The 24,379-nt window shown below is 40.1% G+C and overlaps 2 protein-coding genes across 4 annotated transcripts; both read left to right on the top strand.

The window, feature by feature from the left end:
• The first annotated feature begins 327 nt into the window (after positions 1-327).
• cyld2 (cylindromatosis (turban tumor syndrome) 2) lies at positions 328-9,791 on the top strand. The gene is made up of 14 exons (XM_078247836.1): positions 328-455; positions 895-1,346; positions 1,592-1,721; positions 2,446-2,693; positions 2,777-2,945; positions 4,628-4,760; positions 5,193-5,297; positions 5,586-5,665; positions 7,183-7,249; positions 7,327-7,459; positions 7,570-7,678; positions 7,800-7,918; positions 8,028-8,232; positions 8,491-9,791. The coding sequence occupies exons 2-14, from the start codon at positions 912-914 to the stop codon at positions 8,691-8,693; spliced, it is 2,136 nt and encodes a 711-aa protein (XP_078103962.1). The 5' UTR covers positions 328-455; positions 895-911; the 3' UTR covers positions 8,694-9,791.
• Positions 9,792-11,657: 1,866 nt separating this feature from the next.
• On the top strand, positions 11,658-23,770 carry top1a (DNA topoisomerase Ia). Of its 3 annotated transcripts, none has more exons than XM_078247835.1 (21): positions 11,658-11,753; positions 12,306-12,330; positions 15,395-15,491; positions 15,593-15,701; positions 16,896-16,942; positions 17,043-17,135; positions 17,242-17,311; positions 17,468-17,556; positions 17,687-17,802; positions 17,923-18,044; positions 18,152-18,274; positions 19,125-19,312; positions 19,413-19,557; positions 19,832-19,975; positions 20,163-20,348; positions 20,429-20,497; positions 20,675-20,789; positions 21,171-21,298; positions 21,673-21,767; positions 21,866-22,015; positions 22,430-23,770. In XM_078247835.1, the coding sequence occupies exons 1-21, from the start codon at positions 11,673-11,675 to the stop codon at positions 22,530-22,532; spliced, it is 2,295 nt and encodes a 764-aa protein (XP_078103961.1). In that variant the 5' UTR covers positions 11,658-11,672; the 3' UTR covers positions 22,533-23,770. The 3 variants fall into 3 exon arrangements, with proteins under 3 accessions (XP_078103961.1, XP_078103959.1, XP_078103958.1); XM_078247833.1 differs by having other exon boundaries at positions 11,715-11,826; XM_078247832.1 differs by having other exon boundaries at positions 11,715-11,826; positions 15,371-15,491.
• Positions 23,771-24,379: the final 609 nt, after the last annotated feature.

The following is a 24,379-nucleotide window of genomic DNA, read 5'->3' as shown; positions in this document are numbered from 1 at the left end:
GTCTATGTATTTCCCTTAGACAGATAATTAATTAAAAACATAATCCAGACCAGACTTCATGTTGAAACACAATAGATCTTTTAGCCATTCTTTCACAGTTTGAGTGCATTGTCCCCATCATTTTAAATAGGCAGTTGTTGCATGTCAAATGAGTAGCCACTTTTTACACAGTTTAAAGAGAGTCAACAATATCCTCCCTTTTCTTACCGAGTCTACGGTCATGTATTGCAGCGGAAATCTCGTGGAGTGGGCAGTTTCAGGGCGGAGAAGTTGGGAGCTGCCAAGTGGGCGTTGTCGGTCACACGCAGGTCACCAATTTAAACGTCTGCAGGTTATCGCACCCACAGTACAAGTCAAGAGGAAGAGACCTTCCGTTGTGGATAATTATTTAATGTTGCATGTTGCAACCGTGGCGCAACCGTTCGCGGAATAATTGCTCTTGACAAATGAAAACAGTAAGTAAACAAGCGGTTTCTATTTTCCAAAGGCTAAACCGACTCTCTAATGAATATTAGTTAGAAAAGGAACGTTAGACCACCTCGGTTTGTTTGGTCGAGTATCCTAAATCTAATTTATAAGCTAGCTCTCGTGCAGGGACGTATTGGAATTGTGTTAACGTGATACAATATTCTTACAATTGTAGCTAATTGTAAATACTAGTATACGTTTTATGCAATTGTTTGTATTGTCCAAGTCACAGTGAGTAGCCTACTGTTAAAAAGGAAATTATGTTTTTATTTGAAATTCGTGTGTAATTACTGTTCTCCCAACTTTGTAATCAAGTAGCCTTATAGGAGATGTTGGGCTACAATGTAACCTACTAATGTACTCCTGTTGTATTGCTACAGATTAACTGTTTCTATAAGCATATTGCCTGCTTCTAAACTGTTACAGAATATATAGGTGGAAATATGGAGCCCAAAACTGTACTAAAGGAGAAGTTTTTCATCGTGATACGCGGGAAAACGAGGAAAGGCTTCTGCCGAGGATGTATTGGCCGTGTGGAGGCAGAGTTGCAGCCTGGAGAGCTGATAGGGCTGATGTACTGCGGTGGCAGCAATGCAGGGAGCCCCAAGAGCGGAGGCATCGTGAGGAGGGAGGACACATACCCTCTGACCCGCCACCAGGCCCAGCTCCTGCTCTTTGTTTACCCCGCAAGCAAACGCCTGGAGCTGCTGTGTAACCCCCAGCTGTTCTCGGCTATCTGTAAACTGTCTCAGGATGATCTGGTGGTGGTGAAGAACAAGAAGGGACACCTGCCAGGGGTGGTGAAGAACCTGATGCAAATTGGGAGGAAGGAGAACAAAGACGACCTGCACATGCTTGGCTTTGAGGTGGAATTTGTGGTGGGTAACATTTATTTGTCTGGTTTATTTAATTTCAGCATCAAAGTGTGGGTGTAGTGTGGGGCATAAAGAACAAAGTAGAAGAGGCATAGTTATATTGATCAGCATATCATTTCGGGTGAAACGTTATTAGTCAAAAGATTGCTCGAGAGATGCGTGACTCTGTCATTAGTGGAAAAATATGCACAAGAACGTTTATCTGTGTTCTGTACATATACAAGTGTTGAGTGTCTGTTTTCTTGTAGGACAGTGATCACAATTTGTCATCCAAGAAACCTGCTCCTCTGCCCTTGTTCAGTGCGGCAGACATCGTCCAGGTGGTCCCATCTTACTCCCTTCCCCTCGGACTGCACTGGAAAGATGGCCAATGTGGGGGTAAGTAAAGTGGTAATAGTTGAAGCTTGGTCAGCCTCTTTTGAAGTCAACATGTGACATTTATTTCTTTTGTGACAACTTTTTTTTTAAATGATTTTTTTTTTGGGGGGGGGGGGGGGGCATTTTTAGGCCTTTATTGTTGATAGGACAGATTAGACTTGAAAGGGTAGAGAGAAGGGTGATGACATGCAGCAAAGGGCCGCAGGTCGGAACCGAACCCGCGGCCGCTGTTGCAAGGACTGAGCCTCTGCATATGGGCATGTGCTCTACCAAGTGAGCTACACAGGCGCCCAACATGTGACATTTCTTAACCACAAGATACTTGCTAGTGATGTCCTTTTTTGAGTTATCAAACTAAATTCCTTTAAAAAAAAAAAAAAAAAAAAACACCAACTAAATCCTTTTTGGTAAAAAACAAACCCAACCTCCATCCCCCTCCCCTGAAATCAGCTAATCAAATCCTGCTATTAAAAGTTTTCAGAAAACTAACTCCAGAGGGGGTGCAAAAGAACTGGAAAAACTGGTCCTGTTACTCTGGAATGTAAAACAGCAGATTCATCACGGGGTCTGACATTTTGTCACATTGTGAACTCTGAGCTGTCTACATACCTCTTATGTAACATGTTCAGTTTTAGCTAGATGCCAATCTGATGAGGCAGCATGTGACAAGCCTAAAACAAATGTCCTAACCTTCAGCCTTTCCAAAACCTTATACTCTCCACAGGTCTAAACAGAAAAGCGGTGACGCGCATCAACTCCATGCCGAATATAGGATCTCGTGCACGACAAGTGAGCGACAACGATACAGAGCGGAGTGTCATTCACAGCCAAAGTTCAAGCACATCTCATGTGCCTTTGGAGGTGGGATCCATGGTAGAGGTGGTGTCTAACACAGGGATCACAGTATACGGGGTTGTCCAGTGGTTGGGGGCCCTTGAAGGGAAGACTGGTGAATGGGCTGGGATTGAATTGGTGAGTGACTATAACATTTTGTACAGTTACCATTTCTGTCAGCTTTAGGCATCTACCTCACACTTGATTTGGTTTTGTTTCAGGACTATGAGGTGAATGGCTGCTCTGATGGGATGTATGGAAGCCAGAGGTATTTCACCTGCAAAGGGAACAGGGCTTTGTTCATTCCTGTCACAAAGTGCAGTCCTGATAGCAGGTTCTTCTGCTCCTCTACTGGAAGGGAGACCTCCAAACCCACTGACACATCTCCAGGTTAGACACTTCTAATAATGATAATGATAATCGGCCGTCGGACAGTCTGGCGAGGTCAGTGACTCAAGTCTGTTTGTTGTGTTCCGTGCCATCGTCCGTTGGAGGAGCTGTCGGCCTTCATTTTGGCCGAACCGACTTGCTGGGTCGGAGGGCAGGCAGTCGGACTCCATGACCAATCTGATTTGTAGAGTGCTAACCCAGAAATGACGAGCGGGGTGAGCCTAAGCCTCTCAAAATCTGACAAATCTTTTAAACTGACCTTTCTCGCTTAAAATGTTTTCAGAAACACGTTTCGGTGAACTATCTTCGTAAAATATGAGATCGTATTCCGAACGAAGCCGCCATTATGCCTGGTTGAAAAATCCGGGAGCAGCTAGACCCACGTGACGCGTTCGTCCAATCAGCTGCCGGTTTTGGGCGACAATACAGCTTAGCGCCGCCTGCTGTTATGGAGACGTATTACGTCTTGCGCACACGCAGGACATACGCTCAAGTCGGTGTCGCTTCGATGTATTCTGAGGCACCTTTTGGACCTCAGGGAGCTGACTGATCAGTCCTGATCAGACTGCTTTTTCTGCCAATGGTCAGCCGTCGGGTTAGTGTGTCGGGGGCCTTAGGGGACAGCTGATAGGAGGAAAAATATACTCTTTATCAAACTAGCCTTGATCGCTGGAAACAAGTGCATTGCTATCATGTGGAAAAGCAAACTTCCCCCTCCTGTCTCCTTATAGTTAAAGGAGGTTACCTCATATATGGCCTAAGAAAAAATGATGTTCAATCTGAAAAAGAAACCTCATCTACTTGTAAATTGCTGCGGTACCTTTTTTTAAAATACGCTTCAGCCTGCTGGGCAACCTCTTCCATTTGTGTTACAATTGGCACGGAAGTAACTCCCTTCACTCTGCCACTACTGATGCCTTAACTTCCTGACGTTGCTGAGCTTGACTCGAGGTCCAGGTTTTGCTTTTTATCATTGTTACTAGTAATAAAACTGTCACCACTTATAATTATTACCATTTGTTTGGGTGTTGAGTTATAACTGCAATTACTAGTCTTTATTTCCTTTCCTGAGCAATGCAGGCTTACTCCTTTTTGTTAACATGGTTTGGGGGGGGAAGTAGCGGGCCTGGATTGGATTGGGTTGGGATGGGGGGGGGAGGGGGTGTTATTACTACTTACTTTATTCATTTTTATTACTTAAAAATGAAGCTTTAGCTTAACCTAACATCCTTTTGTAATTGTCTACTCTGAACTGTTGTGGACTGAGTAGTACACTATGCAACATTTAAACTGTACAGGACACTTTGCAAACTCTGAAATTTTGATCAGGGTGCCAGTGTTATATACAGGTTTAGTATTTTTAGTTTTTCATTCATCTCAGTTACCTGTAATTTATGATTCACACAACATCACAGAATCAGTTTTGAGGAACTTGACATTTTAGGAACTTTGAGGCAGGATTTAGTGAAGATAAAATTATGTGAACAACACCTGAAACGATGCAGTTTTTTGTTATTAGTGGAACAGACATTTGACACTCCTGTGAACTTCCTGCTTTGGAAAAGCAGATTAATCATTAGTCATAAAGGCCTGTGTGATTGTACAGTTAAATGTGTTTAAGCCTGGTGAGAAGCTACTGCAGAGTACAATGTCTCTTTTTTTTGTTTGCTGGCTGTTTGCAGTTCCTCCATTTGACGACACAGATGAGAATGCACCACCTATTCCTGAGTCAAAGGCATTGTCTTTGTTAGTGGGAAGAATGAAAGGGATTCAGGGTCACATCAACTCCTGTTACCTTGATGCCACACTCTTCAGGTAAAACCAGTTCACCTCACAGAGCATTTGACACACTTTTGCAAATTCTGCTCAGATTTACTCTAAAGCAACTACAAGAAACTTTCATTTTGTGTTGATTCATTCGGTAGCAATAGGTTTAGGGCCAAATAAAATGTTATAATCCTTAAATCGTTTCGTCTAATTTTGCGGGGAATGGGATCCCGGGAGAGGCATTAAAAATAACTATATAGAAATAGCCAATCTTCTCACTGATGGTCTAATTTGCTTATGTAGGTCATATAAAGGCATAAGTGGTACATTGACTGTTTAATAACCAGTTAAAAGTTCCTTGTAGTTGCTTCAATCTCTCATTATGGAAATTAATTTTATTTGCAGGAGATCGTGTACAACTAAATGGAGCATGGTGAACTGTATTCAAGTTGATGAAACAATGTGCTTTTCTCTTTTAAGTTTGTTCGGCTCATCCATGACCCTGGAGAATATCTGCCAAAAGCCTGCTGACATGGACAAACCCATAACCTGCACGCTTAGAAAAATAGTCAACTGTTTGCGCAGGTATAAACAGTGTCTTCAAGAATTAATTTTTCTAACGCCTTGCATTATCATCTAGTCTGCAAAACAAGAACATTATGACATTTTACATAGTCTCAACTGGTAAACACGTACACTCTGTCTTAATGATATGGGTACTCTTTATTCACTAGCTAACAAAAGAGTGTATGTGCTCAAAACCTTCTTACATAAGAAGGTGTGTCTTTGTGTTTGCTCTTAATTGTTTTGGTGTATGCAACTATTTCAGTGTATGAGTTGTTTGCTCACTGGTAGCTAATGTATTTATTGCAGACAAGGGTTTGTGCCTGCTGCGAGTGTGATGAATTTCCGTAAACAGCTTGGCTGCGACACCTTCCGAACAGAGGAAAAAGGTACACATCCCTATTTTGCAACCTGCATTGTTAAAAAGCATAGAACCAATTACTGTTTGTTTACAATAAGTTCCGTCATGTACATTCAATTTAACAGTGTTAAGCAAACGGGGATGAGTTATTTCAAAGTTAATCTCATTTATCTAAAATGCATGTTTGATGCTTTAAAGGTCCCATGGCATGAACATTTCACTTTGAGTTTTTTTTAACATTATGAGTTCCCCCAGCCTGCCTATGGTCCCCCAGTGGCTAGAAATGGCGATGGGTGTAAACTGAGCCCTGGGTATCCTGCTCTGCCTTTGAGAAAATGAAAGCTCAGATGGGCCGATCTGGAATATGCCCCTTATGAGAGAGAGACGGAGAGTGTAGGTATATGTAAGGAGATAACATAGGCACAGGCTAATTATTGCTAACTAAATTGCTAGTTAACATTAGTAATTAAACTTAAACGGCTAATGTGAGATGAAACTGCCTGCAAGCTTCTCCTGTACTGTACGGTAATTCCTCTACTATGCAACAGTATGTCGCGGGGTTATGACACAATCGTTTATTTTTACATAAACGTCTGCTACGGAGCCATAACGTGAGGTACAAGGTAAAGGAGCCATTGTCGTGTTTCTTTAGAAATAAACAATGGACAAACGAAGTCTTTAAACGCTTCAGATGTAAAGTTATTTGCTGTCAAAATGAATGGCAGTCAATGGAATGCTAACGGCAGGTGAGCGCTAGGTAGCATCAAAATGGCGCCATAGGACCTAAGCTTTCCAGACCCTTATTACCCCCAAACAAGCAAAGTGGCAGTTGGTCAAAGCCACACCCCCCCCCCCCCCCCTTCCCCCCCCCCCCCTCCTCTCGCCTCCTCAATAGCATTTAAAGCTACAGACACAGAAATGGCAGATCCTAAGGAAAGCTCATTGTGGGACTGGCTCTAGTGGCTGTAATTCTGCACCAAGGCTGAATTTCGGGAAAGAGACTTCAGATACAGTATTAGGGGACCACTAAGGTCTATATAAAAGCATCCAAAAAGCAGCATGTCATAGGACCTTTTTTAATATGTCATTAATAACAGAACCTTCTCTAATGTTAGGTTGGAGACCTACTTTAGCCTACCTGTTGGGTCACAGACTAAAGAAAATGACATGAGTTTACCCAACAGTGACATCTCACCTCTATTTGGGACTGCTAGTTTTGGGTGGATTTAGTTTAGCAAGGACGCAACAAAGCAGCGCAGTACATAAAATAAGCAAATCAGAAACCTCAAGTCGGACCACTGTGTTTAACTATATATATCTGTAAACACTACAGTTAACGGCCGAAAATGACACCAGAAATGAACCTGTGTGCTGATTTCACATTTCTAAGCAAGTCAAATCAGCCTGTTGTCCACCCGGAAGTGATTGTTGTTAGCGCAACGTCATGGTAATTTGGTCTATAGTCCAATAGTCTTTAGTCGTTATAACATAATGAAGCCTACTCTTGCAATTCTATAGGTTTTTAATTGCTTTGCTTCACTGCAGACCCAGAAGAGTTCATCACAGTCCTCTTTCAGAAAGTGCTTTGCATGGAGCCACTGCTTAAGCTCAGGTACAATCTTATTTCTTAGTTAAATATCCTGTCCTATTTGACTGTATGAAGTTACTGAAATTCTGTTTCTTTTTTAGATCGAGACAAGAAATATGTCACGGTGCCTATACCTTCCAGGTCTTTCTAGAAAAAGAACAGATGGGACAGATGCCCACTGTCCAACAGCTGCTGGACACATCCTGCCTGTCAGGAGACCTCAAGTTTGAAGAGGTGAGCATGTGCTCCTCCTTAAAATTAAAAGAAGCCGGGGGGGTTTAAATCAAGTTTTTCTTGTTTACAGTAACGTAAACCCAATATTGCCTTTCCTATTTTTCCCTCAGATGCCGTCCTGTCTAATGGTTCAGATGCCACGGTTTGGAAACAAGTATAAGATGTTTTCTCACATCATTCCCTCCACTGAGCTGGACATCACAGATCTTCTATACAATTGTGAGGAACAGGCATAATTGATTTTAAGTCATAAAGGATGTGAATAGAATGCTACTTTTTAATAGTGTTTTTGAAGTGCTTAAAGATGCTTACCGATATACCGTTACACTTTTCATAACAGCTCCAAGGGAATGCTTCGTTTGTGGGCATTTGGCAGAGTACGAGTGTCTTCATTGTCTACCAGATCGCAAATTGCAACCAGGGAGAATAAAACAGTACTGCTCTACCTGCAACACACAGGTAAAACCAGATGGCTTGAAGCAGAAGTTGGTTTTAGATGTCAAGTATCCCACTCACCTAACTTGTAAACGTGTATACCGTAACTCTATACTTTCTATTTTTCTTTAAGGTTCACACACATCCGTCGCGGCAGGGTCACTCCCCCAAAACTCTAGCAGTACCAGCAGATGTAGCCTCTAATACTCCTGTGCCCAGGCACATGATGCAGCTGTTTGCTGTGCTCTGCATTCAAACAAGCCACTATGTGTCCTTTGTCAAATACGGCTCTGATCCCCACTCCTGGCTCTTTTTTGACAGCATGGCAGACAGATGCGGTAAGATAGATTTCAGCTTGTTTATTTGAATTAATAGGTTGTTTCTCATTGGTGTCATTATTAGTTACCATACAAGTAATTTTATTCTGATGTTCGTGCAAACTATGACATTTTTCTGAGAAGTGGTTACCCTTGACTGCCTCATTTTCTGATAAGGCAGCCTCAACAGTTTTGGATAAAGCTACACTCTGACGTCTGTGACTGGTTTTTATCGCTTCTTGAGCTGATGTCTAATCTTTAGGCTACTCTTTCTTTTAGGTGATGATCAACATGGCTACAACATTCCTGAGATCCGAGCTTGTCCTGAGCTAGGTGACTTCCTGTCCCAGCCGGAGGAGGAGCTGGCTTGGTCCAACCCCTCCCAGGCTCCTGAACTTGTGCGCAGGTTGCTGTGTGACTCCTATATGTTTTTATACCAAAACCCAACCACGCCACTTTCAAAACCCAACGATCAGGAATAGTAAACGCATGTGAGGTTGAGGACACTATGTTCTCATAACAGTGCCTTAATAATCTTGCTTCTCTGCTTAATCTGCAAGATTTTGTGTTGGTTATTACATCCAAACAGCATGAACTGAAACATATGCTTTTAACATCATTTGGTGGGGAAATACAATATTGTTGAAGAGAAAAAAATATATGAATGTATTGTTCAGACATTTGACTATAAATGATCGTAGTCAAAGTTGATGTGTAGATATGCAAAGGGAGAGAGAATGAGAAGGAAACATATTACACTGTGTACTCATCACTGTCTTGCTGTTATTACACTGATTATTTAAACCAAAATATAAAGATAACATATATCTTTTAAAGTAAATTGTGACATTAAGGGCATTACACACAAATGTATATAATCTAGTGAATGTTTTTTTGCCTGTTAAGTTAAAGTACACTCAAGCACTTGTTGATATACTCCAGCGCTGACACAGTGCTGTGGAGACCTGGCTATGTGAGACTACTTGGTGACATGTTTGTTTGGTGTTGCATAATTTTAACTATGCATTATCAACTGTGAACTAAAACACCTGATGCCTCCAGGTCATATAAACTACATGCTTTTCTTTTTGATAGGCCGTTGCATTAAAAACTGAAAATTAGTACATGTAGCCTATGTGGGAAACATTACATAGTATGCCTTTAAGAAGATAAAGTGTTTATCGTTATGTTTTTTAGCAGCCATTTACAGTATGGAATAATGTATTGTAATCAGTTCAATCAACTACATTTTAAAACCTTTTTTTTTATGCTGTATCTTGAACTAAATGTTGAGTCTACAGGATATATTATGGACTGCAATGCCCTCTTGTGGACAAAAGAGTTTGCCTTTAACATTATTCACTGAGATCCACCATCAAGTCTCAATCATCCCTAACAGAAAGTTTTTTCTTAATACTAGTATGTATGCAGGCCCATCAAACCACGTGAGTATACATTATGCTCATAACCTCTGAGGGAAAGAAATATTGGCTTCACAAAAACAGTGTTTAACAAATATTAAAGTGCAAGCTACCATGTCTACCATTGTCTAAGGTATGATTAATAAAATCATTTTAAAAGTGTTTTTAGATGCTGTCCTGTGTATTTAGATTAGATTTGATACAGTTGTACAATGATCATCTGCCACTACACCTTTTCACTTATCTATAGAGGAGTATGAAGATAAGACTGAAACCTTATTTTATTTATTTTTTATTTATTATATATTTTAGGATATTTCAGGTGGTTATAATTCTGAACCATACCTTATGAATTTCAACTCACTCAGCAACTACAGTCTGAATATCTTTGCCCTGAGTTGTTGCTCAATTGCTAAAACCCTAAAACTCATTGGCTGAACAAAGTTCTCAGTTGCCTGAACTCATTTAGCTAATTGTGCAGTCTGTTGTCAATACCTTAAACCATTTCACTTTGTAAAACACAACTTACAGATCTCACTTAGACTTTCAGCAAAACTCTAAACACATTCTCATTCTCTAAACACATTCTGCACTCTAATGCACATGTCATCCATACTGGTAAACACAAGTGGCAACAATCAAATACAAATAGAGAACACGTCATTGATTGAACACAACCACTCAAAATTGATTTCACTTGTTTCAAATGATGTGACACAACCAATATAAGTCAGTTCAGAGAGCAAACAGGTTGTTGAAGGTGGGAAGGAGAAAGTCTGAGAATGGATAGAAGAAACGATGTACGAGGACGAGTGTGTATGTGAGGTGTCAGGGCTGGATACGGCACACAAGGCTTCTTCCCCCGTTGCCTCAGGAGGGACAATATTGCTTGTGATGTCGACAAAGTGCTCTGGCCTGACCCAGCCCAAAGACAAGAAGAAGCACATTGATCACATGTTTACTCCTTTGATTTTTGTCCCTTTTAGTATTGTATACTGTATTACAGTGCATTGTAGGCTGTATATGTACAATGAACACATTGTATGGCCCTGAACATTGTGCTTTCCAACAGTACTGACTGCTCAGTAGATTTTGACTGGTTGCAGGTTCATATCAACAAAATACAAGAATTACAGTATCACAGAGACAAAGGACAAGTTTGTGAGATGCAGGGTACAGTACTGTAAAAATAGGGGTACAAGGAGGAGGAAGAACAAAAAAAATTGCAAAGAGCAAAGCAGAGTAGTAATTCTCTGATCAGTTTTGAGCTACTATGATAGAACGTGTTTTCGTTCATCTAAAGACAATGACGGAAAAATATGAAATTTGTTTTGGGATTAAAAATGTACTTCTCCCTGAGAGCTATATGTTTTGAACATATACGTTACTGACTGCTTGATAGTGTTTATCATTTTGATCACTTTGTTTATGATTTGAGAGCAGTGTTTAATTTTGAACACAGGTAAAACTGTTTTGAGGCAAAAGTTTCATTTTGCAAGAGGAGTCTGAGGTTTTGTAAATAGTGCTTGAAGATGAGGTTTTGTGTTTAATGTTTTCAGAAAATTGAGCAATTTTCAAAAATTGTGTTTTAGTAATTGAGAAAACTGTAAGTGACAGGCCTGTTGACTTTCAGGGTTGTGGAGGGCAAGAGCTCCTGTCTGTTACATGCCACACATTCTGACCTACACCATGTTTGAAATCATTCAAATGTGTATATGACATAAGGATGGGTATATATCCTATCTGAAAGAACAGGCTTCTTCAGACACGATAATGATGGTGAGGAATGTTATTAGTATTACTACAAATATGTACAAAGAGCTGCTTCATCCTTTTGCTGTCACTTCTCAGATCAATTGAATACAAACAACAAACAGATACACAAGTAGAGTACTGAACCTTGAGCAGCTTGTGCTCCTGATAGGCTACATGTGTACCCATCACTCAGGACAGTGTGACCATCGTGGGCCCGAAGAGCAACACGTTTTGGTCAAGAGGAGGAGGAGGAGCTACTACTATCTACCATTTAAATTGAGGCGCATGCGCACTACTGTACAATTGGGACTTCATCGCTTACACAACTGTGTCTTTTCTTCATTCTGTCTACATCTCCTCGCCGGTGTGTGGTAACCCTACACGTTACTCATTTTTGAGTTTTCAATCAAACAACGCTTAGGAAATGAGTGGGGACCAGGTAATGTCATCACTTGTGGTTGACGGGTACAATTTCTTGCTACCGTTTTATTTGCTTGGTTTGACAAGGTAACTTAGCTAGCTAACTGTGAATAGTGCCTGCTAGCGCGGGTTAACCGAGTGTGTTTGTAATGTTAAGCCAACTCATATTGTTGTTAACAGCGTCTTGACACGTTTCATCGCGTTTTTATTTGTAATTTTACGGAGAGGTACTGTCTAGTTAGCTTTCAGGTTTGTGTGGATAGGCATGAACTCCGAGACAAAGTGGGCTAACGCCACATTTAATTTGGCGTTAGCTGTAGCTAGCCAATGTTAGCCGTAGCGGCTTCGGTATCAGCCATGTTACCAGCCAGCGTAGGAAGCTAGCCTAGCTAGCAGGGTAGCTAACAAACTCGCTTTTCAATCCAGCAAGTTCAAAGTTAGTTAGCCGGCGTATTAGCCATTATGACATTTAACGTTCAACTGTTTTTGATTTTTCAGATTGACGGTGGGTCTCGTTTCAATGGTAAGTTTGTGACATGAAGCTAACAAGTTAAAGGATGATTTCCCTTATATCTATCACGTCTTCACTGATCAAATGTAACGTTACGGTAGTTCTCAGTAGAGGACAGAAATGGCGTCCAGAGACTAAGTCCTCTGTCTCACTCACAAGCGCCTATTGTTCAAAAGGGAGGTCTATTAAAAGCATTTCCGCAAATTATTTTCTCGATTCTAATCATTATTGGTACACAGCTCGAGGTGTTTTATCTGTTTATCGTATTGGAATGTCTTGTTGGTTGACTTTTAATACCATATTTCCCACCTGAAAGTGAGGGTTTGGGGGTTGAGGACTTAGTCTCTGCGCCATTTTCTTTTTTCGGTGTAGCGGCCTGACTACTGCAAGCTGAACCCAGGCTGTGAAGTGCAGATGGCTGTGTAAAGGAGAAATGCGAAGGCATAGGGCTTCAATAAGAACCTACGTAGTGACCAAGAATCGACTCTCTTTTTTTGTATTATTTTTTCATAAATGTATATGACAGTAAACGCTTTTTAACAGCTAGAGAGAGTACACCTGTTTTAAGTTTGGGCCACATTTAACAGTCAGCACATGCCATCAACTTGAATTGATGATCACACAAGTTAAACGAGGTATTGTATATTAGATCATCTTGACAATATCTTAAAGTATCAAGTGAGCCCGTTTTTAGGGTTTGTAATGCTATTATGATTTTGGCCGTTTAAGCTATAGAAACCTATATCAATCATACAATACACCATCCATATTTATACAAATTAACCAGGACTAACTTGTCTAGGGTATACACTTTAAACGCCTACTACCTTGGACAAAGTATTCAGTATGTCTGGTTTCAGTGAAATTATTGAGGCGCCTTCAAAAAATACTCCAGCAACCAAGCATGGATAATTTATCTGATATTGACTTTGTTTTTGTTGTGTGTGTGTGTTGTTTGCAAAAAAAATCATCTAGACAACTCTAACAGTCATCCTTATTTGTTGTTATTCATCAGAGATGGGGCATAAAGGGCTTTGGCTTGATTTCTAGTTAGATTGGTATTCATTCCCTTCAGACTGAACAGTCTGAAAGAGAGCATCTTAACTATGGCCTGGCTCAATTGACATTTGTCAGCGCGCTCACCCATTTATCTACTACCAATTGTACTCTTATGCATACGTTTTGGATAGTTTAGCATGTGTTCCCTAGTCAGTCACACAGGTCATATCTAACATCAGTGGCTTGGTTTAGATCTGAGGACGGCACAAATCAACTGTCTTTTGTTTCAATGAGAAAAGTAACGATCAAGGTAAAGCTCCAAGATTGTTTGTGTTTTTATTAGAAGAAAGTACTCATGATCAACACATGGCATACCAGGGGAATATGGACAACTTGTTAATAGACTAGCCAGTTACCTGCTAGCTCTGCTTGTGACCAGGTGTGCTTTTCAATATGCTGTTTTATTTTTAAGTTTCTTTCTTAGATTTAACTTGTTACTATATAACTATTGTTACAATTAAAGTGACAGAGACGTTGATGCATTTTTCCTTTAATGTAATTTAACTCGACGAATTTCACATTCACAAATGTAAATTAAGTCTTTGTATTTTTGGAAGAAATGAAACTGTCAATGATTTCTTCCTTGCAAAAAATGGCTTCCAAACAACGAATGTATGAAATATCTTTAATGGTTTTTAAAGGAACACGCTGACTTATTGGTACTTTAGCTTATTCACCGTATCCCCCCCCAAGAGTTAGATAAGTCCATACATACCCTTCTCATCTCTGTGCGTGTTGGAACTCGGACTCATCCTAGTGACTGCGACTAGCCTAGCTTAACACAGATCCTGGAGGTAACCGGCTCCATCTAGCCTACTGCACCCAATAAGTGACAAAATAACACAACCTCTTCCTATTTACATGTTGTGATTTGTACGGTCAGTGTGTACAAATAACAAGGTCACATGAGACACAGCCATCTAACTGTATATATACTGTGAACTATATTCTCAGAAGACGAATCATTGCTACTTGGGTGGGGTGATTAGTGCAACACCTGAAAAGCACCGCTGCTCCTCACCACGGCGCTTCTCATGTGTTCACTCTATCACTCCCGTGATTTTGTCACTTATTGGGAGCAGTAGGCTAGATGGAGCCAGTTATCTCCAGGATCTGTGCTAAGCTAGGCTAGTGGTGGGGGCGTCAGACAGTTGCGACACACACGGAGATGAGAAGGGTATGTATGGACTTATCTAATTCTGCGGTATACGGTGAATAAGTCGCCGTGTTCCTTAGTGCACTTATTGTCCCTCGTGTTTAGTCGTCCAACACAAGTTGGTCTAGTCTAATGATTTTCTTTAGATGTGTATGTTGACAATTTAAAATGAAGATAAAAAATATAAAGGTTGGGCTTTTATGTCACGCCACTTGCTAAAAGACTTTGACTTTGTCTTCTTGCTCAAAGCCCCTCCAAAAGCCTCCCCTGTCCTCGGGGTGCATTAAGGGATTGGAAGATCCTCCATGATGGCAGAAACGATGGGGAAACAATTTCTGGGTTACAGGAGGGGAGAGAGAGAATGCGAGAAAGCATGAGTTAGCGTAATGAAAAGCACCCCAGGTCTATAGCTTTGAACCCTCTAAAGCATGTTGACTTGATTTTCCTTTTTTCTCTTTCTCCTGCTGTGGTTTACAAATTAAAGAGGGTGAATGCCTACCTTGTTCACTTGGACCATGTTTCATTGTCTCAAACAATGGGCAGTAGGTGGTGCTGTGCTACTATGTAATAGATTTTCAGTCGACATTCTGCACGACATTCCAATTGTGGTGCATTTTTAGACCTTGTGTGCCAATCCTGTTTTTACTTAAAACTATTGGGGGGGGTCCACATTACCACCTGGTTGAGTGGAGTGCATGTTTTCATCTTTACCATTTGTATATTCGATTGTACTATGGCCATTAGGCAAATATTGTACCTACTGTATGCTCACAGCAATCCTACCATTTATTCAGTCCATTGTTAGATTCTTTCAGTCAACATCTTTCACTTTTGAAGATGATGACACCGTTTTCTTCTCAGACTCTCACAAGCATAAAGACAAGTATAAAGAGAAGGAACACAAACATAAGGACCACAAGAAGGATAAAGAACGGGAGAAGTCGAAGCATGGCAACAGGTAGTGTGTGTATACTCAAATGCAGGTTTTTGCTCTAAGTGGACAAGACATTTTCTGTATTAAACGGGTAAAACAACCTACATTTTGTTCTTAACAACTAGCAATCACAAGGACCCGTCTGACAAAAAACACAGAGACAATGAGAAGGAAAAGATGAAGCACAAAGATGGCAGCACAGACAAATACAAGGACAAGCACAAGGAGAAAAAGGTGAATTACCATGCACATAATTCATTGAAGAAGGCACACGTGGTTGTGCATGCAATTTTACTGCTCTTGCTAAACTTGTATAACATGTATACAGTCATGTGAACAAATTAGGACACCCATGCTGAAGTTGATTTAAAAAGAGGAATAAGAAAATCATCTTTGGGAAATTGATCTTAATGCCTTAATTTAAAAAAAAAAAAGAGGAAAAATCAAATCTTTAAGGACACACATTTTCTTTGAATACTGTATCGTAAATAAATGTTCTTCCTTAAAATACAGGGGGCATAAGTAAAATAAACCCCTGTTAAACTCCCATAGAGGCAGGCAGATTTTTATTTTTAAAGACCAGTTATTAAATGGATCCAGGATACTATGCATCCTGATACAGTTCCCTTGGCCTTTGGAATTAAAATAGCCCCCCCACATCATCACATACCCTTCACCATACCTAGAGATTGGCATGTTTTTTTTATTTCAGTTAGCCTAATGGCTGGTTTGATTTGCATTGAGAGATGATCTTATGGAAAGTACCCCATGCCAATCTCTAGGTATGGTGAAGGGTATGTGATGATGTGGGGGGGCTATTTTAATTCCAAAGGCCAAGGGAATTGCATCAGGATCATAGTATCCAGGATCCATGAAATAACTGGCCTTTCAAAATAAAAATGTGCCTACTTCTATGGGAATTTAACATAGGAATGTTTATACTTATGCCCCCCTGTATTTTAAGGAAGAACATTTATTTATTTAAGATACATTATTCATTCACAAAGAAAATTGGTGTCCTTATAAAGATTGGATTTTTCCTCTTTTTTTTATTAAGATCAATTTCCAAAAGATTTTTTTTTTTTTTTTTTTAATATTATTCCTCTTTTTAGTCAACTTTAGCATGGGTGTCCTAATTTTTTCACGACTGTATATTCAATTGGTCTCTCAATGGGTGGATGTTGAGGGCAACTGGTGTACAATTGATTGATTCTTGGACACTCCTATCATATAGTGCTATAGAAGGCTGAGTCCACGATATTTACCACTCAGGGCCAACCAATTATGTTTATGCAGAAAAGTACAAAGGTTGTTTTATATTTAATGATTAACCATCAAAATGACAATATTTGACGACTGCTGATTTAGCTTTTATGCAGACATGGTTGTGATCATTTGCTGTTGTACTTTAACAACTTTTTTTTTCAGATGAAGTCCCTTGATGGTAAAGTCAAAAAGGAGAATGGCTTCGCCAGGTATGTCTGGAATCTATATCACTCTACATTTCACCTAAGTATGAATATTTATGCTACCTGCAGCATTTTTTTATGACGTAATTTCTGTTTTCTTTTGCAGCCCTCCACAAGTGAAGTCTGAGCCTGAGGATAATTTTTACCACTCTCCTAAAAATGAGAAGTCCCTAAAAAGGGAAAGGGATGATGATAATGAGTGAGTAGCCTTTAGACTTCATGCATGTTTTCCATGTGTCTATTTCATACGATTAGGGTATTTGTAGTTATCTGTGACCAAATTTGTAACGCAAGTTGTTTTTCAGCTCTGAATTCAAGCCCAAAAAAATTAAGACTGAAAATGACAAGAAGGCCAAGAAAAGGAAACAAGAAGAGGTAAGCAAAGGCCAGATGTAGATTGCCAACTTGGATTGGGCTTTTTGTCTAAAGCACAAAATGAGGGAAGTACCTGAAGAATTTGAGCTTTTTGTGTTGATACTGCCAGATTTCTTTGAGCAAAATGCTGGTTTCTCTTCCCCTTTTTTGTTTTAGGACATTAAGCCCAAAAAGACAAAAAACAAGAGAGAAGTCACTGATGGAAAAAAGAAAGCAAAGAAAGAGCCAGAGGAGAAGTGGAAATGGTGAGTTATCCATGCCAACCAGATGTACGATATATACGTGCTAATCAGCGTCGGGGTGGAGCGTGTATGGATGTATTACGTGCTATTGTTGGATCAAGTACATTACACAAATTATTTGGTTGCTTTCCAGGTGGGAAGAAGAGAGATACACAGATGGCAGCAAATGGAAGTTTCTGGAACACAAAGGGCCAGTGTTTGCTCCACAATATGAGCCTCTTCCTAGTCATGTCAAATTTTACTATGATGGTAAGACACTATTTCCCTCCGGCAGTACTCAACTTTTACATTAGTCAAGGGCTATACTGTTGAACCATGCGATGGCATGTCAGTGGTGGACAAACGCACCTAATGTTTGCACGGTTTTAGGTAAGCACATGAAGCTCAGCCCAGAGGCAGAAGAGGTTGCCACGTTCTTTGCCAAAATGCTGGACCATGAGTACACCACAAAAGACATCTTCCGCAAAAACTTCTTTAAAGATTGGAGGAAGGTAGGAAGAAAATGCAACTTTGAGTGATAATAAATCTGTGTAGAGTCGTGTGGAGTAACTGTTCAAAGATTTCTGTTTTGTGATCGTACCATGTTTTGCTAATGCAGGAAATGAATGCAGAGGAAAAGGCTAAGCTCACAGACTTGAAGAAGTGCAACTTCACTGAGATGAGCGACTACTTCAAGGCTCAGTCTGAAGCTAGGAAGGCCATGACAAAGGATGAGAAACTGGTAAACTTAACTACTACATATATCAAAACTAGGCACTTTGTATAAAACAGTGGTTGGCGTATTTTCTAGACATAGTTATGCTTGAGCTCTCTACAGCAAGGATTAACGAAGCCAAATCATCGACTATAGACCTAATGGAGAAACGCAGCAGCACAAGTATCAGTCCTAATGACCTCAGTGTCACAGGAATTAGAGGAGAGTGACTAGGCAAGGTGTGATTTGTTCAGTGTTTTTTTTGTTTTCCTGGAGACCGCAGAGGGTGGGCAAGAGTTTTTGTTCTTGTTCAATTGTATTTGTATGTTCAAAAATATGAATGATAAAAAATTGATCTAAAAAAAAAAACAACTAGGGACTAAAATAGCGGGCCACACAATATATCATTTAAGCATCTTCAGGAGCTGATGGATGGTCTAACAGCCGAAGTCTTCCGTACCTACAACGCCTCAATCACCCTGCAACAGTTAAAGCAGTCTCACCTGTGTTGCCTTTTTGTTTAATTACATAGTAGTTGTAAAATTGATAAAATGCCAGTCAGCCACACCAGCCCTTGGCCCTAACTCAACATTACTTTACCCCACACATTGACAGTTGAGGATCTAAATAAATCAGTTACTCAAAAAATAAAGTCAATTGTTTGGAACGGCAACCATTCAACCATGGTTCGTACCACCAAATTACCTTGCAACTAATGTTGGCACTTTTAAATGCAGTACCTGGAGAAAGTATCCAACCCATTTTCACTTTCCAATGTGTTGAATCACATTGGATGCAGTAGGGATTTTTTTGACACGGACTTCAAATTATTGAACAAGCCAGAGTTCTGATGTGTTTTTGTTCCTACACTTTGTAGAAAATAAAGGAGGAGAATGAGCGCCTCTTGCAAGAGTACGGCTTCTGCATCATGGACAACCACAGGGAGCGTATTGCTAACTTCCGCATTGAGCCCCCAGGGCTGTTCCGCGGCCGTGGAGACCATCCTAAGATGGGCATGCTCAAACGGCGCATCAGGCCTAAAGACATCATCATCAACTGCAGCAAGTGAGTGAAGGTTTTTTTATTTTCCTATACTGGTGAATGGATGATTAGATGAGTATATGATACTTAAATCTGTGCTCCTCATTTTCTGTGCTCCTCATAGGGATTCCAAGCACCCAGAGCCACCTCCAGGCACTAAGTGGAAAGAGGTTCGCCATGACAACAAGGTGACTTGGCTGGTGTCGTGGACGGAGAACATTCAAGGCTCCATCAAATACATCATGCTGAACCCCAGCTCTAGGATCAAGGTGGGCCGAGTTCTGCACTAAAAGGAGTTTTTGACCTGGTTTAAAAATGATCTTTAGCCATTCCAGAGTCATTGTGACCTTTCAAAACCTTGACAATGTTAAAATGTGGGCTCCACTGGAATGTAAATATTGAGACTGCAATGTCACATTACTTGCTGTACTGTGCAACAACCTACTAATTTAATACAAGTTCAGACTGTTTGCATGTTTGACAAACAAACATGGCCCCATCTAGTTCCTTAGTTACTCATTTGTCCACTCTGTTTGTCTGCAGGGAGAGAAGGATTGGCAGAAGTATGAAACGGCTCGTAGACTGAAGAAATGTGTGGACCGTATCAGAACCCAGTACCACGAAGACTGGAAGTCTAAGGAGATGAGAATCAGACAGAGGGCTGTGGCACTCTACTTCATCGACAAGGTGAGGTGCATTATTACTAGTGACATTGCCTGAGTGTATAGCTCTAGGGAGTTTAATGTTGTGTAATTGCTTTTTAACAATAACTGTAACTTGCAAGTGGGGATTAGCGGGTGCAGTAAACACCAGCTGCAGAGAGGGTAATTTCTTTGTAAAACGGCTTTAATCCAGCTGTCCTGATGTGCTCTAGCTGGCTCTGAGAGCGGGTAATGAGAAGGAAGAAGGAGAGACTGCAGACACCGTGGGCTGCTGCTCGCTGAGAGTTGAACACATCAAACTCTATCCAGAGAACGATGGTCAAGAGTATGTGGTGGAGTTTGACTTCCTGGGTAAAGACTCCATCCGCTACTACAACAAAGTCCCTGTGGAGAAAAGGGTAAGAACTGTAAAGCAGTCTTTTTCATTTTAAGTGTGCAAACTTTGCCTCTGTATTTATGTGCGTTCTGCCTCTTCTAGGTATTTAAGAATCTTCAGTTGTTTATGGAGAACAAGGAGCCTGACGATGACCTGTTTGATCGCCTTAATGTAAGCAAAACGTAACCTGGGAATAGAAACTATAAAATCTTTCATTTTAAAATGTATTTTGGCAGAAAATTCACTATTGCATAAATGTTTATTTGGAGAGACGGTTTCTAAATGAACTGGTGTCTACCTTTTGCCACTCTGAAAACCAATCTTTGTACAATGATTGTTTCCTCCCAGACTTCTGTTCTGAACAAGCATCTTCAGGAGCTGATGGACGGTCTGACAGCCAAAGTCTTCCGTACCTACAACGCCTCAATCACCCTGCAACAACAGTTAAAGCAGCTCACAAGTGGTATGTCTCCACCTGCAGTCAAAGGATCTAAAACCGCTCAAATCCATCTTTATTTAGTCCCATGTACAGTGTTCATACAAATTCTTCAAAGTTTGGGAAATGTTTCATTTTAAACGTTTTTAAGGTTGGGAATATGCTTGAATTTGAATATACTCAAATGTTTTATCTACACAATCTCATGTAAACCAAAAATCTTTAATTTTTGAAATGTCACCTGGCATCTCACACCAGATGCCAACCAGAATGTGCGCATGTCCCCTGACCTTTCACATTTGTAGTAACAATTTAGATGTGATGATATAAGCTTTTAATCTGGGTGTGACTACTGTCAAGAATCATTCTGCATACAGAAATCTCAGTATACACACTGTCTCTCTCTAGCGGATGAGAACCTTCCAGCCAAGATCTTGTCCTACAACAGGGCCAACAGGGCTGTGGCTATCCTGTGTAACCATCAGAGGGCTCCACCAAAGACATTTGAGAAGTCTATGCAGAACCTGCAGACTAAGGTTAACATGTTTTTATTTTTTTTTTATTACTCTTTGACACTCACTTTTATTTTTGCTTAACCGGCGATAAAGGTTAGTTTATATCTCACATTTCATTTGCAGGTTTAAATGAAATGCTATCTTGTCAATTGTTTAACATCAAGTTCAAGTAGGGATTTTATATCCCCAATGTGAACTTGTTCATTGTATGACTTGGCTCAATGGGAAATTGGTAAATGTTTTTTCTACATTGCAGTAGCAAAAATAATTTATGGGAATGTTAAGGGAAAAATGAAGATTTTTGTCTAGAAAGAGCTCGATGGGATTGATTTGTCCTTCAATACACCATTTTATTTTTGAGACTAATCACTTTGTCTTCTTTTTTTTTTTCTTAGATTGATGCTAAAAGGGACCAGCTTTCTGATGCCAAGAGAGAACTGAAGAGCGCCAAGGCTGATGCCAAAGTACGGAGAGATGAAAAATCAAAAAAGTAAGTGTCTAAAGGTTTGCTATAGACCAAATGCTGTCTCCCTGGTCAACCCTGTTCACCACAGTTATAACCTCGTGTGGCGCTTGTCTCCCCTGTAGGGCCGTGGAGACCAAGAAGAAGGCGGTTCAGAGAATAGAGGAGCAACTGATGAAGCTGGAGGTGCAGGCGACCGATCGCGAAGAGAACAAGCAGATTGCCCTTGGCACTTCCAAGCTCAACTATTTGGACCCTCGCATCTCTGTGGCTTGGTAAGATGATGATCTAAAAATATTTTGAAAAATTAGGAAAACATTTTACTCATGTTGCTCAATAGGAAAGTTCACCCCAAAATCAAAAGACATAGCAGTTACATTTTTCAAATGTAATTATTTTTTTTGGCACTTTGATCCCCGCAATCCAAGTACTATCTAGTTCCATTATATTGGAGAGAAGGCAGACATCTCTATGGCCGATATGCCCAACACTGGTCAACTCGCACCAAAACAAATCTAGAGATTAATAAATAGCACTACCAGTAAGAGGAGAAATATGTATTTTTGACATTGGGGTTGACTGTCCCTCCCCTGATTTCGTTGTTGGACAAAGATGCACAGGTTATACGATGAGGAACATGGTGCTTAAATAATATTTGCCTGTCATTTCTGTTTCATTGTCTGTCCTAGGTGTAAGAAGTGGGGCATTCCAGTGGAGAAGATCTACAACAAAACCCAGCGTGAGAAGTTTGCCTGGGCCATCGACATGGCAGATGAGGACTTTGAATTTTAAATCCCAATTTGTGGTTTAAACTATGATACACTTTTTTTATTGGATAATTGTTCTTTTAGCTTAACCGACGTGTGCTTGACGGCCAGACCTGATCAGGAATTTCAGACAGTTTGAGCAGAAAAAACAGAGACATGGTAAGACGAGATGATGAGGCCATAATGAAGTGGCAGGAGGGTGTTGTGGGTAGTCTAAACATCTGATCTGAGATCAGGCATCAAGGCTGAACTACACTCACAACAGAGCATCAAGGCATAGTCCCAGTAATCGGAAGACCTTTTTACCTTGTCTCCCTCCCTCCTCGGGGACAAAACCTGACAATGCCTACACTTTGAACTCTGTGGTCCTAGCTACTGTATTCAGCAGAAACAAAATGCTTTCATTTTATTTTCTGTTCACTTGCTTTGTATTTTAGCCCTTCTATGTATTATTAATGAATTCTATATTTTAATAGACAAAGTTAAATCGAATGATCTCCTTAACTACACCCACGCGCCTTTTGAGGAAATGGAAATGTGAGCTCTACTTTTTGAGTGTGTGTGTTTGTGTGTGTGCGCGCGCGCATGTGTGTGTATGACGGCTTGGCCATGAAATTGTTTGGGTGAATATTTTAAACTGGACTATGTTGAATTGCTTAGCATGAAAGACTGTCTGGGCAGGCAGAGGGTGGGGGGGGAAATACTGCAACCATGTCAATATTTACTTAAGCAAGCAGAATGTGAATTTTGTTTTACAGCCTCCATCAGGGACTTCTTTTCAGTGTAAATGTGAACCAATCATTTTTATCCTTTTAGTCGTAAGCATCCTCTGAATCTTTCTGCATAGCTCTGTGTCTACATCGATTTTTAACTTAATTTAATGTCTCAAGAAAAGAAAAAAACTCCCTTATCTGTTACTTGAAGATAATGCTATGATGTATTTAAAGTCATTAAATGAAAGTGTTTTTCTTCCCCGAAGGATATGTGAGGGATATCAACTTTGCCAAAAAAAAAGAAATCACCAATCTGTTACAATTTTAGACAGTTTTTTTTAATTGTGTAAAGATTGAGGATAAAATAATGTAACATTTAATGTGAATTCAGTTCCATTTTATTCCACTTTTATGATAGGAAAATTGTAAGTAGCTGTAAAGTCAACATCCTATTCCTGTTTTACTTTTTGTCATAGCCTTTGATCATGTTTTCTTTAGTTTTATGCTCATTGTAGGTTGAAAAATAAATAAAACCCTACAAGTAAATGTACTATGTCCTTTTGTTTTTTTTTTTTGTTTGTTTTTTTAAATCTCTCTCCACATTTCTATTGATCAGAAATTTACTCTGAATATATCAGTGGATTGGATTCTGAAGACAAGTGTTATCCCACGTCAATGCCCCCAAGCAAAGCTGCTTTTGGACTAGCAGCCATCTTGGAGTTCTTGCCTGAGTTAGTGTCCTCATATTTGCTTAGTCAATCATTTGATCGTCTGAAACGAGCTTACACTTTCTCTGAAGGTCCTCAGCCTGTGACTCATGTAAGGTTTAAAATGTAAAGACAAATGAACAGTTCTAAGAATTGAATACATTATTACATGTCATTTAGCTGACGATTTTATCAAAAGCGACTTACAAATGCTGTATTTGCTATTATGTCAGAGGTTGCACGCTATGGGTTAAGTGTCTTGCTCAGGAACACAGTTTGATCTATCGCAATGGGAAATGAACCTAGATCTCCCACACCAAAGGCATGTGTCCTATCCACTGCGCCATCACCACCCAATCTAATCCTTTACATTAAAATACTCCGAATGTTGTATGTTGGAAACTGAGCTGTGGTGTGACTGGAATCACTGCAATCCTGTACATTCCTGTGAT

Source organism: Sander vitreus, chromosome 4 (assembly GCF_031162955.1).
Source record: "Sander vitreus isolate 19-12246 chromosome 4, sanVit1, whole genome shotgun sequence".
Taxonomy (NCBI): Eukaryota; Metazoa; Chordata; class Actinopteri; order Perciformes; family Percidae; genus Sander; species Sander vitreus.
The sequence above is the reverse complement of the archived record's forward strand: the minus strand, read 5'-3'. Positions and strand labels throughout refer to the sequence as shown.

What these genes read in the sequence shown, in the direction of transcription:
- cyld2 (XM_078247836.1), top strand. Translation starts at nt 912, where the DNA reads ATGGAGCCCAAAACTGTACTAAAGGAGAAGTTTTTCATCGTGATACGC. An exon ending in CTTGATGCCACACTCTTCAG is followed by an intron (nt 4,761 to 5,192) that starts GTAAAACCAGTT and finishes TTCTCTTTTAAG; the next exon opens with TTTGTTCGGCTCATCCATGA. An exon ending in GAGCCACTGCTTAAGCTCAG is followed by an intron (nt 7,250 to 7,326) that starts GTACAATCTTAT and finishes TTTCTTTTTTAG; the next exon opens with ATCGAGACAAGAAATATGTC.
- top1a (XM_078247835.1), top strand. Translation starts at nt 11,673, where the DNA reads ATGCGCACTACTGTACAATTGGGACTTCATCGCTTACACAACTGTGTC. An exon ending in GTCTACATCTCCTCGCCGGT is followed by an intron (nt 11,754 to 12,305) that starts GTGTGGTAACCC and finishes TTGATTTTTCAG; the next exon opens with ATTGACGGTGGGTCTCGTTT. An exon ending in GAAAGGGATGATGATAATGA is followed by an intron (nt 17,136 to 17,241) that starts GTGAGTAGCCTT and finishes GTTGTTTTTCAG; the next exon opens with CTCTGAATTCAAGCCCAAAA.